Raw genomic sequence first — 17312 nt, forward strand, 5'->3', positions numbered from 1 at the left:
ATCACCTTAAACAGCTGGAGAGAAGTTGCCCTAATTATTGCAAACCTCCTCTCTTCACCTTCCCTTTCATTATTGTGGGCCCCAAGTAGAAGTAAAGTATTGATTTATAAGTCAAAGCTGATGGTGTGTGTGAGAAGGTTCTAGTGGATCGGAATAGATAAGATTTTTTATGCAAGAAGACTTGGTAACAGCTGGTCATAAAAGGCCTCTTATAATCAATGTATTGAATCGATTATACTACTACTGATGTCGTTCACTTTTGTCCATGCCCTAGCTCGCCCTTGTCCATGCCCTAGCTCGCCCTTGTCCATGCCCTAGCTCGCCCTTGTCCATGCCCTAGCTCGCCCTTGTCCATGCCCTAGCTCGCCCTTGTCCATGCCCTAGCTCGCCCTTCGCCCATGCCCTAGCTCGCCCTTCGCCCATGCCCTAGCTCGCCCTTCGCCCATGCCCTAGCTCGCCCTTGTCCATGCCCTAGCTCGCCCTTGTCCATGCCCTAGCTTGCCCTTCGCCCATGCCCTAGCTTGCCCTAGCTTGCCCTTGTCCATGCCCTAGCTCGCCCTTCACCCATGCCCTAGCTCGCCCTTCGCCCTCGTCTTTCTTCAAGCTTGCGTTCACTATCATTTTAGCTTCCTCTCTTTCTTCCTATGTTTTCACTGCTCTCCATCTTTTCTATCTGTTTTTCTTTTCTTCTATTTCCAAAGACAAAATAATCAATGATTTGTGCTTGGGAGTTCTTTCAATAAATTTACCACCACCACCCCCACTAGACACATCTTTCTCTGTTTGCTATAATCTTATGGCCAAAATCATCTCATTTTTGTTGATAATGTTTCATTCTTTATCTTTTAGAAACCACACTCTGACCAATGAGTTAAGAGTACACACACTAGAAGAATACCTGTCCAGAATAGAGATAAACAATAAATATATAGCATTAGTTTGAAATTTAACTTGAAAAACAACTTGTTTTTTTTCTTTGTGGGGTACGGTTTTATTAGCGACACTTACATGGTACAGTTTGCTAAAATATGTGTCCACATTATTCATTTTATTGCCTTAAATATATATTCTATATTTAATAAGTTCAATAAGTTTAAGATTTTATAAAGCATGTATTGTGGAAGGAAGGAAGGAAATAATCGTAAAATTAATGAGGATGATATAAGTAAATAAAAAGAAATAAAAATATCCAACACTGGGCATGCTTTAAAGATGAAGAGTAAATGAAATAAAATGTCTACCATCTTTGCAATTGATGAAGGATGCTAAATGTACCAACCTTGACCCAACAAGTCATCTGTTATCTATTATGTGAAAACTAAGTGGATCAATGTTTAATGCGTTTTTTTTTTCTGTATACGTTAATTGCAAATATGCTATCTTACATCTTTGTTCTAGGATTAAGTTGTTTGAAAATATTCTGATCTAATTAGCTGTAATTTGTAATTAACTGAACAATTTATCTATCGTTCTTACTTTTACGAACATCCAAGTGTTGATGTGTATTGTTCAGAAGGAATCGTTTAAACTATTTATCTTGAACTAGTAGGACTACCTGACGTTGGCTGGGAGAGTGTAATCTATTTCTAATAAAACTTCTATCTCTCTGCCTTTCTCCTTCCACAATCTCCTCTTTGTCGTCTGGACACACACACACGCACACCATTTGTGATGGAAGCAAATGGTCTAATAAAAAAAAAATCTTAAATACTTGGAAACAATCCCTGAAAGACAAAGCCGGCATGAAATACAGATAGCAGCCATAGAAGGAGCAACATCTATTTAAAAAAAGAGCCCACACTTCCAGACTTTTACATATGGGCACTTTTATTGATAGAAAACCTGGAACTCTAGCCCCCTTCGAAGTAATCTCCTCCGGCTTCATTGCACTTGTATTTCCAACAATTTCTGGAAGGTGGCACTATGGAAGTGACAAGGGTTGATATGCCATAACACAAAGCAACCAAACGCCATCATCAGATTTCTATCATAATTCTATGATGCATCTAAAAGGTTGGCGAGAATGTTACCCATTTTGGTGCGAAGAATTAGAAAAAAGACCAGTCATAAGAACATGAAGTTGATTATAATTTCAAGGTGAAGTGTAGAAATCTTTCCTAAACACATTTCGTTGTATTCTATGATTAATGGATGTTGAGAGAGCTGGTGACCTTGAGGTTGGCTAAAACCCAATATAAGTAGACAGTTTGTTTTTTTTTGTTTTTTTTAGCTTAAACACATGACAAAATTAAAAATTGAGATTTAGTGGATGATAATTTTGCTCATATGAAATAAAATAAAAAGAATTAGAACTCTGAATTCAATGAACTAAAAAAAAAAGAAAAAATGCTTTTCACCTTGGATGAAGAACATTAACTTTAAGGTAATCATGTCTCTTGTCTGGCATCTGTCTCTTACCCTAACTTCCTACAAAAATGATCAAGTATTTATACCATTTCATTTCTATGTAGAAAAATATACAAGGTTGAGACATGCCGTCGGCTAAAATTATGGTTAGAACATCAGAAAACGGTAATATTGAAAAATCTGGTCTGGCTGACCATGGATAGAAGGAAAGAGTTCTTTGTAGGACAAAGTAAAAATTATAGATAGAAGAATGGTAAGAAGTCTTAAAGAAACAGTGCATATGTTTGGTGACGAGACGTCAGGAAACTTAGTATAGAATTAAATAATTATGAGAATGAATAATTATAAATAGATTACTTCCTAGGAGACATAGAGGCTGAAGAAAGTTCAACATAGGCAACCAAATATAGATTCCTTTTTGTTTGTATTTGAAACCGACGGTACCAACGTTGTTCTGATCTTCTGTAGCAATTCTTTGTTTTATTTTACTTGAGTTGAAGTTTTCAGAAATCAAGGGGCCCACTACCTAGGGCTAACGCTTGAACTCTATATGAGATACATAGATTTTTGGATGTTCCATTAAAGTTCTTTATCTCTCAAACACCGAGTTAGTAAAGAAATTGAGAACATAATTTTCCTCTCGCCATTTAACCATTTTCATATGTTGTATATCTATTTGGTTTTGGTCTCTTGGTCTTACTGGATTCCAGGACAAGAATTTATCTAGTCTGGTGGAGTATTCAGCTTCGTGCTATTACTTGAGGTAAAAAGGTGCACCATTCCTTGTAAAAGCTAATGTGAGTTAGCCATGGTGAGGCGATCTTATTTGAGTAGTGAATACTATGTAATTTTGAATACTTGGTCAGGGTTTACTTCTAGATAAAAAAAGTATCCTCATGCAAGGTTATTCTGGCAAACCCCTATACAGAGAGACCTTAGACACTCTAGGATAGTGTCTAGTAGGCATTCAAGTTCTCTCCTGCATTCAAGTTCATGTACGTGTGTGTGTGTGTGTGGCCTAAAGGTTAGTAGCATTAAAAGTCAAGTTTCAATTCCAGCTTGAGACACTTGCTTGTCTAGACACACTGAAAAATTGATGCAGTCTATGAATGACTATATCCTTCCCTTACTCTTGAGTAGATCTCTCATAAGGAAATCACCAACTGTCATCAGCTATTAAGGCATTCCTCATTGATTAACAAAATAAATAAATGAAATTGAGCTCTCTGACAACGTTGACATTGATTTTCCGCTTGTATTCAACAGGTGCCGGATGATAGCGTAGGAGTTAGAAGCGCCAGCTGTCAGTTTCACGGTTGAGTTTTGATCCTAGTTTGAGGCACCTGCTTGTCTAGCTGCACCGAAGAGTTGTTATACACCGAAACGGGCTGTTTATGGATGAATATATAAAGTAGTTTTGAAAATATATATGGCAATTAAGCTACATAGAATTTTCCATGTTTCATGCTCATGACGATTCATCAGGCTATTGCTCATGAGGATAAAATGCAAAAAACTTTGTGTAGCTTAATTGCTGTATGTTTTTAAAACTTAGTACCTTGCTCTACCCATGTATTGAGCACTGCTAAAGTAAATACTGAAAATAGATACATAAAAATGTGTGTGTGAGGACACTCTCAACCTACATACTCAAATTTTTGATCTACAGACTTGAAATCTGCTATATAGGGTATTCAGATATGTAGAAAACTTTTTAATCTATTTTTATCTGAAAAAAGGGTTGCTAAGGGGTCAAAATTGAAAAATTGATGCGTGCGTGTCATCGGATTTTTATCTGTTTGTCAACTGCATGCATGAATGGTTCACATGACAGATGCCTTATGTTAAGAAGAATATATAGGTTTGAAAACACTAAGATTGTGTCAAGCTGATCTAATGGTTACTGTACTTGACTCATAATCTTTAGGTTTTGGTTTCGATCTCAGCTGCCTTTTTTTTTTTTCTTTTTTTTTATTTACAAGAAATGACATAATACTCGCATACACGTCTTGGTATCTGTATGAATCAATGTATAATAGTTATGTGTATTTTATGACCGGGCAACACCGAGCAGCCTGCTAGTATGTATAGAATATATACATATATAATTATTTCCACAGCCAGACATCACAGCTCACAAAAGCCAACAAACTGGAAGTCCAAGACTCGAGTTTCGTCCTCATTTGGGCTCCTCAGTTAGACACATCTGAACTCAGGATTCGAAACCTGAGCCTCTTGTATGCGAGGCAAGCATTCTACCAACTGAGCAAACGTGCCGCACACAAGTTTTATTAACCATCATAGATCAAGCAAACTGCAACAAAATCCAACAGTGGAATGAACCTACTTTCGTCTCAAACAAAAGATGTGACTTAACTCCAGCCGATGTCTCACTAGTAGGAGTTTTATACTTGCTAGGGATGTCATCACGACAAGCCTATCCTATCATGGAGCTTGTGGAGCTGGCTGTGGAAATAGATCTCCCTTTTTTATTTCACCATTTAAGGTACACTTCCTCGTTGGTGTTTGACTTCTGATTTAATGGGATCCTGATTTGTATTTATGAATTTTCTCTATGGTAAGTCGGTTAATAAAAGTTCATGTGTATTTAGTTAGTATTCTTAGGATTTAAAATGAATTTGTCTTCATTCTCTGCATATTAATGACTAACAGTCTTTAAATAATAATAATAATAATAATACATATTTAAACCGGATCAAGTTTAAGGCTAGGACAATGCATACTAGAATTGCCCACCTGCACAAATGGTTTAATGGTGAAATCATAAGGTAACAATCAATTCTAAGTGATAATGTTCTGGAGTTCAAATGTTTAATTTTTTACTACAACCGATTTTGATTAAGAGTAATATGAAAATGTACACTTCTACCCGGTAATGGCTGATGAAATAAAAACAAATCTACTGCTGTTTAAATAAGTTTCACTTCACAATTTTGCATACATTCCCAAATTTGAAAAGCTGCACCAGAAGAAGGTCAGGCAAAACTTTATGAAAATAGCCAGTCTGAGTATTATAGTTTGGAATGACGAAAGTTTTTTATTCTCATGATTTAAAAAAAAAAAAAAAAATCCGTAACACAGATGAAATTCCCTTAAATATTTTCATCTGATAAATCTTCATGTTTTTATAAGTTAATTTATTTAACTATTATGTTTAATGTTTAGCTTTAATATTACGTTTGTGAATTTAGTGAAAATGCTGTTATGACTGGATTAGGTAATTTGGGTGCCAGTCGACAGATCGATTTTTTTTTAAATTTTTTATTTTTTTTTATGTGTAATTTAAGCAACAGTACTTGTTTTATTGTCATGTTGAAAGTAGTAATATATCCAGAAATTAAGAAAATTTATTGAGTAGAAAATTTTTAGTTAAAAGTATTTTTTATGGAAAATTGGGCGAAATAGCATTTTCTCTGAGTGTGAACACCTTCAAGATTGCGAATACAGGGGACACTTATTTCCCTATTCATCATTGTAATGGCCGATGAATGTTTAGACGCTAGTTATAGACTAGACTTTTTTTCTATTTTTACTAAAAATACAATAGCAGTTGTTCTACTCAATGAACTTTTGGATATATTACTATTTTTGACATAACAAGTAAGTACTGTTGTTTTTGCTTAAAACGACATAGTCAACAAATTGATTTTTTTTTTTAATATCTTAACAAGCACAGTAATTTGTTCTGAAAATTGAAGAGATTATTAATATTGGAAATTATGTTTGATAAAAATGGAAGGAAAAATTAATATTAAAAATTACATTTCACAACAACAAAAAAATTCTCAGCTAGCCTCTCAATTTAATACGCGTGTCCAACCATAAATCTGTCATCAGTTTATCATGCTTAAGTTTGAAAAATGATTCAAATAAATACAGATGGAATTGACATCAAATTTGATTTACCTTTTCCTTTTCTTCAGGATTGTGAAGCCATTCGATGTCCAAAGCGATCTTGAGGCGACTATGGTGTGGAGGAGACAATCGTCGGTAGTGAGGGCTCGACAGCTACTGAATGCCATTGCTTACACTCGACAACAGAAACAGATTTCAAATTTGGAGCGTATTGGTCGTTACATGAAACGGAACCACAAAGTATCCTCCTCGGAAACCCAGAGACAGTTAGAATGTGCTGTGCAAGACAACCTGGTTATTTCTTATACTGCAGTTGGCACCAAAGGTTCAAAGACTGGAACAGAGCAGGAAGGGTTTAAAATTATGGAAGAAGCAGAAATTGTAAGCTTTATTTTTCCTTTTTTCTTTTTCTTTTTTTTTTCTTTTCTTGCACGTTTTGACATGTACATTTTATCCCCCTCTCTTACTGCCATCTATTCTCTCTCTCTCTTATTGCCCCATGCTCTTTTAGTACTATCGATTTTCCGTTCGCCCCAGTTTTAGGAAGTAGGATAGAAAAAAAAGTTGAGTTGGAAGCCATGTTTAGTTTCAGAACAGTTTCTGATGGTTAGTTGTTCTATACAAGTCTTGGAGATTACGTGTTCTCAGTAGACAGCTGCTCTGTACAGGTTCCGAACTTTATAATTTTGTACCTATTTACAATGCCTCTCCATGGGACAGTTAAACACCAGGGTTGTTTTTTAACGTGGAGAAAAGGTACAAAAATAAAAATTGTCTCAGTCGTGAAGGATTTATCCACCACTGAAAGAGAATGAGAAATGGAAATGCCGCATCTGAAGAACAGATACTACACTTTGATCTTGGCCAATTTTATAATTTTGTAGCCAAAGAGCAAAAGATTCTTCCCGTGTTGGCACGAAGAAAACGTATGTGAGATTGCTAAAAAAGGTGTAATTTTTATGGAGCAATTCTGGTTTCTGATTGGTTGGTAGCAGAACGTGAATTAGTTCCTAGCAGCAGCATTTATAAATAGAATCTCCCAACTGTGAGGGGGCCATACCCCCATTACGAGTCAAAAATATTGCAACAGAAATATAACAAAAGACAAGGGAATAGGTTTATCGAGAGAATGAAGGTGTGGAAAATGTGGTTGGTGGGAAGACAATGGATAAGAATTTGTTCACAGAGATAGACAAAGGAGAGTTGAGGTGCGGTGGTAATTAACGTGTGATGGTGAACGAGAACAGAATGACTGAGATATATTTAGAATTAGTTTTAGAATTGGTAATAAGTTTTATGGCATTCGAGAGTGTTGGTTTTGCTGTAACAGTTTATGACAGTTAAGAGTTGGACAGTCGAAGGCCGATTGTGGCTTGGAGATGAAATGGATTGATCAACTGACTGACCAACACTGCCTTGGCAGTGAATGTAGATGTGGACTGTTAGTGTGAAGAGGGTCACTGGTGTCACACATGTCCAGAATGCAAGTAATATTTGCAGAAGGCGTCGGAGTCTGTGTTTTCCTTCGGAGTTTAGTATTTTTTATGTATTTGTGAATCGGTGCACCCCCTCGGCAGTGGCCAATCTGAGAGACTACAAGACAGCTAAAAAGAGAAGACGAAGAAAAAATCCATGGAAACCGTTGGAGTTGGCGATGTCGAAATATAATATACGGAATTATAGCTATAAAAAAGGGAAGACTGAGTTTTTTTGTATCCATGATAAAAAGGACGGAGGAAAAGCATTTAATGAAGGTTAAAAAAAAAAAAAAAAAAAAATAGATAATGAGGTAGAGTCGACTGACCATGTTTTTGCCCTCACTTTTCAAAAGCCAAATCAAGTTTTTTTTTTTTTATTTTTTATTTTGTTATAGAGAAACGAATTTTAAATGTGGGGAGCGACTAAAATAAAATTATCGGGGGGGGGGGGAATGGGGGAACAACTAAAATCAATCTATCGTTATGATAATTGTACAATGGGGACAAAAACGCCTTAGAGACAAGTCGCGTCCAAACCCAAAAGACAATCCTTCTGCTTACAGAGAGATCTTTCACTCGTTATTTCATTTGAAGGTCTTAGAGACTATTCATATACGGTTAGTGTGACTCAGGATACAAAATGAGTCACTACTGAAATTCATTGAGCATCGTGGGTTTTTAAGCAAATGCCCCACATAAGGAAGTGTAGTCATATGCATTGATGAGCCAGTTAACTGTGGCTTGTCATAAATAATTAAAAAAAAAAAATGATATCAACTGATTTCCGATTCATAGCTAATAGTGGCTCCCTTTCCAAAGTTCGTCCATTCTGATTGGCTGAGCGCTGAAAATTCTCATATTCTGGAATTCGCTTCTTCTAAATAAACGAACAGTTACTAAAATTAAAACCTGGTGTCACTAACAGACATGTTGATTTGCACGGCCTCCTGTTCGTTATATACTTAGATTATTACAGTAGTGTTTGTTTGTGTTGTGTGTGTGCCTCCAATACAAATCCCGCTAATACTTGCTTTAACACAAACTGAGCCACGGCAACGCATGGTCAGGTACATCTATTTAAATATAAAATATTAACATTTGAACAGTAGTCATTGAAAAAAAATTAACTAAAATAAAAAGAGGCTAAAATTATTTTTATTTTTCATTAAATAATTCGTAGATGTTAATAATAAAAATGGTGCTTATTATGCACTTATATTATTACCGTGCTATTTTTAAATATTGTATTTACAAGTTATTACAGTTGTTTGTGTGTACAGTACAAATCACTCTACTACTTGGTTTAACCAAACTGAGCGACAGCAACGGGTGACCGGTTACAGCTAGTTTATATATAAATATTACATCTCAAATAACTTGTAAAGAATTGATTATGTGGAACAATCTTGCGGCCCTTATTATTTGGAACTTCGTAATTTTAAATTTGTACTTTCTGTCTCTTCACAAACTCCTTTTAGGAGGTGGAGATACCCCCCCCCCCCATAACTATCGATATTTTCAAACTACATTAGACAAAATACTTAGATAAGTACATTTCATTTTAGCCAGACTTGTTATATTACCTTTCTGGCTGGTCAGCAATGTCTCTTCTGAAGTCATTAAATTCATCTGTTTGCTGTGGATGTTTTTTTGTTTTTTTTTTGTTTTGTTTTGTTTTTAATCTGAAGTTTTCTTTTTCCTGACTCCTCGTGCCAATATTAAAAACAAAAAAATGGGCTTTTCATTGAATCCTTTTTAGTTGTACTCCAGCATTAAATCACCCCTCCAAGGATTAAAAAAAAAAAAATCAAACCTATACTAATTATAAATTTGTGTTCCAAGGATCATTTCTATAACAAAAAGAAAAAACAAAATAATTGGGGGACTATCAAAGTTATCTGGTATTTATTGCTTGGTTCAATTTTCGATGTAGTGTTTGGTTTTGTTTTACAGCATATCAACCCTTTTCCAGTTATTTTATGCTGAATCCGATAATTTTGGAAAAATGGTTTCATGCTTCAAATTCTTTAAATCTTCAACTATCTATTCATTGTTTTCATTTTACATAACATGCTGAAGAACTTGGCAGGAAGGGAAAAAAGATATAAATTTTATAAAAAAGTTTAATGTGAAATAATTTTAGTTTCTAAGGCCATTCTAATGTTTTAGGGCAGTTAACCTTTTTTTTTTTTTTTTTTTTTTTTTTAAGAAAAAAAAAATAAATAAAAACGAAAGTATTTTATGGTTGATGGACATTGCTAATCTATGGCAACACTTCAAAGACCAACAACTACCAAGATTTCCAACCTTGAGCACGTGAGGCAAAATGTGGCTGGCTTAATTTGAACACATCCAAAATCAAATTTCTTTCTTTTCACTATAAACGCTCTTATTCCCACTTGGCCCCACTTGTATTAAATCTGTTGTCAAGGTTGCTGCAAAAATGGTTGCATCATCCTACCACTCTAGAAGGTATCTTACTTTCAATGCAATCCTCTACTTGCGTAAGAGCCAAATGCATCCTAAAATGAAGTACTGTTGCCACATCTGGGCAGGAGCTCCTTAAAGCACACTAGCTTGTCTTGACAGTTCAAAACTGACTTCAAAACTTAGTATGTGGTGCTCTTTTCCTCTTCCCTACAACCTTTCCCACAAGAGACATTACTGGTCTGTCTCTGCTTTAGAATTATTTTCATAGCAAGTGCTCGTCTGAGCTTCAATCTATGCCCCCCCCCACCATCACCACCAAACTTTCACAAAAAGCACTTGTCAAGCTTTAACCACTGTCAATCATTTTTCTCATTCTCTATCTTTACCTAAATCTAAACACAAATTCCATGAATGAAGCTTCTTTCCTAGAACTGTCCACCTTTGGAACTCTGGTCTGCTTTTCAGCTGGTCATCTTGAAGTCCAATGTAAACTAGCTCTTATTGAGATGCCCCCTTAAGTAATGAAATTCTACCCAATTTCCATCACTAACGATCACTGTGCTGTTGTGTCGGTGACCACTTTATATTCATTAGCTTTTATCCTTGAGTGGCTTCTGGTCCTTGATAAGTGGTGACTTCCTTGTTAAAAAAAAAAAAATAAAAAGTTTGGTGCAGAAGCCGATATCTTCAGACAGCCTGGTCTGGTACCACCAGTGTATGTGACATAAAAAGTATCGCATTTATTATTTATATTAAAAGTTTTTGTTTCATGTTTTTTTTTTGTTTTCTTTATGTTCCCAGGTTGATGACGGCCATGACTGGTATTGTTTTGAATGTCATGGTCCTGGTGACGTCGTTATGTGTGATGGCTGCTGGCGAGTCTTTCACGAAATGTGCTGTGATGAACAAAATGGCTTCGTCGATGGAGAGAAGTTTTTCTGTTATATTTGTAAAGTAAGCTAAAAAAAATTTCTTTTCTCATGTAAAGATTTAACTTGTATGCTGTTTTTTTTTTTTTTTTTCATTTTTTTTTTGTTTGTAAAGGATGCCTAATGCCTTGATTGACCAACAAACTAACTACCTTTCTTTCATACAGATTCATCTCAACTATCACACTTATCTTTGCAAATACGCAATTTTTTTTTTTTTTTTTTTGTGTACAAGTTAAGTCTGGTCTGTGAGGGTTGAGGACATGCGTTGCATGGAGAGAAATGATATGAAACAATGGCTAACTAATGTGAGATAGGTGTAGATCTGATGTTCTCAAAAGAAGGTCAGATCTAGACAAGCTGTAGACTTCTATGGTTTGACAATATTGAAAGAATTGATAAAAGTTTGTACGGTCAAGGTAGCAGGTTCAATTCCTATAGGAAGGCTATGGAAAGCATGGACGGAATTGCGAAAAATGGACTTGGGATAAATAAAGCTTGGTCAAATGATAGGTTAGTTTGCAAGTCAGTTACTAAAAGCTGTCTAACATAGCTCTTTAGCAATAAACTAAACACCTTCTCAGAGAGATGTTAATCGCCTGCAAATTATTGCAAATGCTAATGGGGCTGTTCAGGCGTTTTTGTAAGCCGGTGTGTGCTAATCATAGTGTGCTGACTTTTCAAAATCACACCTAACCTTTTGTCTAACTTCCTGGTAACAAAGTAAATGTTTGCTACTGTTAATCGATCATGAAAAGAGAAATGCAATCAAAATAACCGCAAACAACATGGCTACTTTCAAAATGACAAGCTATACTCCACCACAGTGCTTTTTAAAATGGGACTTCCCTTCGCATCTACCTTTTGACTTGAATTATGCGCTAATATTGATCCAATAATGGATAAAAGTTGCACCGTGTGTTCAATTAATTGTAATTAATGACAATAGTATGTTTCAGAATTTTTGTGATGAGGATGGACAATTTTTATTTGAATTGGTTTCCTCTCTTATAAATCTGATTCTTATCACAGTGGCCCCCTTACACTTTGAGTGGCAATATGCTTTGTTTAATGTGAACAAAAGTAAAAATAAAACGGTAGTTAAAAAAAATATTCTGTTATCTTGAATGTTATTTTTAATTAACTTTTCAGTCGAACAAAGGTTATAGCGGCTGAAAGGTTTTGAGAATGGCATTAAAGATGAGAACAGTAGGTATTTTTTGGTTCAGAATTCACCCAATATGAGGTGATAAAATGATCAGGCTATTTTTGACCGATTAATGATACAACTCTTGTGAATAAAATATAAGAAAAAATTGAAATATTTTAACTTTATTGAAAAAAAAAAAATATTTCAAATATCTGAATGTCATTATACATAGTAACAATTTCATTGATTGTGGTCATGTTTTAAATTGTATCATTATTTTAGGATTGAGAAATTTTGAGATGAGGATAGATAATTTGAATTATTTGGACCGATAGCGCAACAGATAAGGATGTTGATTAGCAATCAATTCTAAGTGATATGCTTTTGAGGGTTGAAGGTTCAATCCTTCCTAAAGGCGATAATAGCATAAAATACCTAACATGTTTACTCGGTTATGGCTGATGGAAAGAGAATATTTTATTCCCATGGAATAAAGAATTAAATTCAAACTTCTGTACTAGGTTCCCCAGTTGGACATATTATTTTTAGTTCAAAAATACGCACCTGAAGATCAGATTACAACAGCTAAAACATGAAAATAAAAACCAAGAAGATATTTATTCGTGCATAATAATTGCAATAAGTTTTGCAAAAAGAATTTTTTTAAATTACACAGAAAATGTGGCGCAAGGCGAAACTGGGTGGGTGTGGTTGGATGGGGGTTGTACGTCATCTTTTTGGTTTGTCTAGGACTAGTTCCAGCCACGACAATACCACATTCACACTATGGGCAATCCTACTTGACATTATCTTGACATTTTTGTTTTTTATTTACAGCTAGCGGGGGTGCCCAGCATTGCCCGGGTGTTTGGAGGTATGTGGTAGTAGAAAAGCAGGCTCGAACCCGTGACGCAAAGACGGAAAAGAAAGTGAAAGAAAAGCTGACATCTTACCACTACGCTATGATGTCAAAGGAAGTGAAAAGGGTTCAAATTTGGCAATGGCAATGAAAAAGTTGACTTGCAGAAATGAATGTTTTGCTTTTGGACGTTTTATGTTTCCCAACGATATTGGCGAAAACCAGCCCCCCTCCCCCCCAAATAGGGGTGAACTCTTTGACAGTGTCCAAATGAATAGCAATTGTCTGATATGAAGGGTTTCCCCCATATTGATCAAAGCTGATATGCCTTTCTGAATGTCCCGGCCAGAAGGCCAGGGAGTTACATTTGCTTCAATCAGTTGCGCTTTATTTATACAAGAAAGACCAACACGAGGAACCGGGAATTTTTTTACAAGTCTATCAAAATAGAGATAGATGAATCTGAGATATTATAATCTAGGAAGTATAAAGAAAGTTCTAAATAAATGTAACCGCATCGAGAAGCTCAGTGAATAAGCCTTTCATGGACATACAAAAAACGCGCGCAGCCATTTTGCCTTTTATATATTTAGACTAGCAGAGGGTACCCGGCATTGTCCGGATGTTTGGAGGTGTGTGTGGTTTTGGGTAAATCAAAACTCCGGAGGTTGGTGGGGGGGGGGTTTAAAATAAAATAAAAAAAGTTTTGGTAGGTATGTATGAAGATCGAACCCGAACCCTTGAGGCAAAGTTGGAAATTAAAGTGTGAAAAAAAAAAATGTGCGACCTTAACCACTGGGCCACCGCGACATACTAACGGAAACACTTTATTCAATTAGTTAGAATTGACAGGTGCACATTTTAATGACTTAATGAGGTCAACTTTGACTGCGGGGTAGTATTTTATTTAATGCGGGAACGCTTTTTTTATTTTTCCAAGATGTTGGGGGGGGGGGCAGCTCCCCTTGTCCTAATTGAAAAGCAATTGTCTGAAATAAGGAAAATATTTCCACATTGATCAAATCTGATTGCTTTCGGACATTTCTGGCGATCGCGACCGGAAAAATACTACCAGAATTAGTGTCGCTTTTATTATACGAAAAAGCCTAATCCACATGCGACGAACGAAAAATGTTGAATATTTATCTTCCCGAAGTTGAGCAAATTAAATTGACAGGCAACCTCTGTTGTTAACTCTAAGATATTATGATTTATGTGATATAAAAAGTTTTAAGTTGTGAGCCGACCGACTGCTTCTCTAAAAAAATCCTTTCTTGGACATACACAAAAAGCGAACATACATACACACAATTTAGCTTTTATATATATATATATATATATATAGACTAGCGGGGGGTGTTTACTTTGTTTCAATGTGGGGCAGTTTTCACTTCCCCAAGATGATGGCGGGGGAAACCAGCTCCCCATTTAAAGGGGATTGTCCAAATTGAATAGCAATTGTCTGATATAAGGAGCAACTCCACATTGATCAAAAGCTGATTGCTTTCTCTTTCTGGACGTTCAGGCGTGAAAACCGAGAGCACGCAACGTTTCAATTAGTTTCACTTTATTTATACTTAACAAACAGGTGACACGGCGAAATAGCGCGATTTTTATAAAAATCGTTGTAAATAAATCTAGACGCGACGTGCGTTCGCAAATCGTAGATATTATGATTTAGACGGAATATAAAGTTTTAAGACATAGTAACCCCCTCGAGAATCGTGGCGAAAAAAGCCTTTGCGAGACATACATAAAATGATCACACCCATTTTGCCTTTTTTATATATAGATTTAAATTCAATTTCAATTCATCAGTTAGTGGTGGGTGTTTCTACTAAAAAGCAGCCAGTATTTACAGCAAAAAAAAACAAAAAAACTTGGTGATTAGTAAGACCCTTCTCCAACTGATCAGGATAGAAACGAACTGCTCATTGTTTTCTGGGGTCTTTCCACTGTTGAAAACAAGTGAATCCTTTCCTGGGTAGGTGTGGGGCTAATCAGGACTGTAAAAAGAATAGGATTCATGGGAAAGTGAGGTGTCTTCTGAGATAGTTGCCAAGTCAGGGTGTGGACCGAACAAAAATAGAGAATGGGAATCTTGGTGGAAAACAAAAAAAGGACATGGGTTGGAACTCATTTATACGACTTTGCTAACTGAGATAGCGTCTGATGAGATTTTAGATCCGCACGCACCATGCCCCTAGGCCGGGGAAGACATACTCAAACTTATTTCGGTCAAATATGCATAAGCTGGCAGTGTGTATCCACCTGAGGATAATGGTCCGCAATAAATAACTTTTTAACTGTTGTAAGGTTAAACAGACTTCCTTCTGAACAAGTACAGCATTTCTGACCATCACAGCCAACTTTTGCTGATCCTGAGATAGGCCACACAATATGGCTAACCAATCCTGATTCCATCGTCAAAGACCAACTATTTGTGGGCCTGATAGTGCTGCTTAGTCGCCTTGATTGTTGTTGCCCATCAGCATGTTTAAGTCAATAAGGTTAACTTGTGAGCAGGAGTTTGTGGGTGAGCTCACCCTTTGCCTGCTAAGCTGCATACCTGAACCATTTAAGAGAGCTTCGAAGGAGGAGGGACAGTAAGAATCAAATATTCAGTTCTCTACCAAGTTTCCAGTAGTTTCACATGTTAAATATATGATCGTTTGAAATTAATGTTCATTCAACTTCAATAGTTGCATTATGCTTACATTTGCTGATGCTGCATGTATAAACCTTTATAAATCCGTCAAAAACTTGGATGTTGGCCGACAAAACCATTTGGATACTGATGTTAATTGATATAAGGTTTATTAAAAGAACATTGAAAAGATCAGAGTGACGTTATTTTAGTGCACCCGAGACAGTTCATCTCGCTATGACTAGCTACATTGCGCTCCTCCATCGGATTACAATACTGTGAAAACATCTTCTCTGCTTGAAAGATCATCAGAAGACACAAAACCAATGTGACTTTTGCTCTTGGGTTTGAGGTTCGAATTATTCAATCGGCAGTACAGTTATATAAGCCACACTGATGATTGTCAGCGAACATGAAATGTATGTCTGTAAATATGTATGTGTGTGAAAAATAATTATATATTGCGATTGTGTATCATTATCTGTTAAAATATCAATGTCATATATTTCAGAAATTTTATTTTTTTATTTTTCCGAACATTAAAGAAACTAAATGAATTGGATGTTTAAACATTGTTTATTTTTTTGTTTGTTTGTTTTTTTTTAAATTTCAGTTCCAAAGCCTGGCAGATCTTATGTATTCTCTTTTTTGTTTTTAATTGATTTTAGTGAATTTCCTGACTTGAGATAAAATGTTCAGGTATTCTGATTCTTCAAAAAGAATATTGTTAATGTATCAAATGCTATTTTATAAAGAATTATCAACACTTGCACACATTGTTTTGAATTAAGAATTGTTTGGTTTTTAAGCCGAGTTAAACTTTTTGGAACCATGTACGTGTTTATAATACAGCTCTCCCTTCTCACCTTCAATTTCTTTGCAAAATTTCTTGTACGCAAGGAAATATGGTATGTATTTCAATTTTTATATTTCCATTTTTAAAACATAATCAGACTCCTTCACAATGGTGCTTAATGAACCATGCTCTTTGAATGGAAGAGTTTGTGTGACACCTTAAGGGTTAGAGGTGACCTCAGAACGCTGAAGTCTGCGACATCGTGTGTCTTCTGGATGTAGATTTTCTATCTTAGCTGATGAAACTTCAAATAGGAAAAATAGAATGATAGCTGATGTTCTGCTATTGTGACTACTCCCCCTTCTCCATTGGGGATGGCATTCTAAACACATCTTTCCTGTTTGAAGTCTTTCAAATAAAATGAAAGAAAACCTTCATCTGGAAATCATGTAGTTTCATTGTCTTTCATCTCAGGTCATCTCTGACTCTTAAGGTCATTTAAAATTTTCCATATAAAGGACGCTCCTCATTATGTAATGATAACACATCTAATATCTCCTGATGCACTGGTATGCTGTACTATATAGTTTTTTGAATTACTAATCGAAATCATTTCTTGTAGCAGCAGTTGATTATTCCTTATTTAATTTTATTATTGTTAAAGATGTTACATACAGTAAATCATTATTTAAAATTATCAAATTGAAATACTGACAAGATCTAAAAGACTTGCGACAAAAATACCGAACATGGCAACATGTTTGAAATCATTAATAAAAC

General features: G+C 35.6%; 1 protein-coding gene across 1 annotated transcript in view; it reads left to right on the forward strand.

The window, feature by feature from the left end:
• The window catches only part of LOC145263807 (zinc finger MYND domain-containing protein 11-like), a 219103-nt gene that overhangs the window by 116063 nt on the left and 85728 nt on the right, over positions 1-17312 (forward strand). Inside the window, exons 2-3 of the mRNA XM_080120872.1 lie at positions 6312-6624; positions 10953-11105. Coding sequence (XP_079976998.1) covers positions 6355-6624; positions 10953-11105 — 423 coding nt within the window. The 5' untranslated portion in view covers positions 6312-6354. The remainder of the gene's footprint in view (positions 1-6311; positions 6625-10952; positions 11106-17312) is intronic.

This window comes from Euprymna scolopes, chromosome 39 (assembly GCF_053919585.1).
Source record: "Euprymna scolopes isolate OS-2025 chromosome 39, ASM5391958v1, whole genome shotgun sequence".
In the NCBI taxonomy this organism is placed as follows: domain Eukaryota; kingdom Metazoa; phylum Mollusca; class Cephalopoda; order Sepiida; family Sepiolidae; genus Euprymna; species Euprymna scolopes.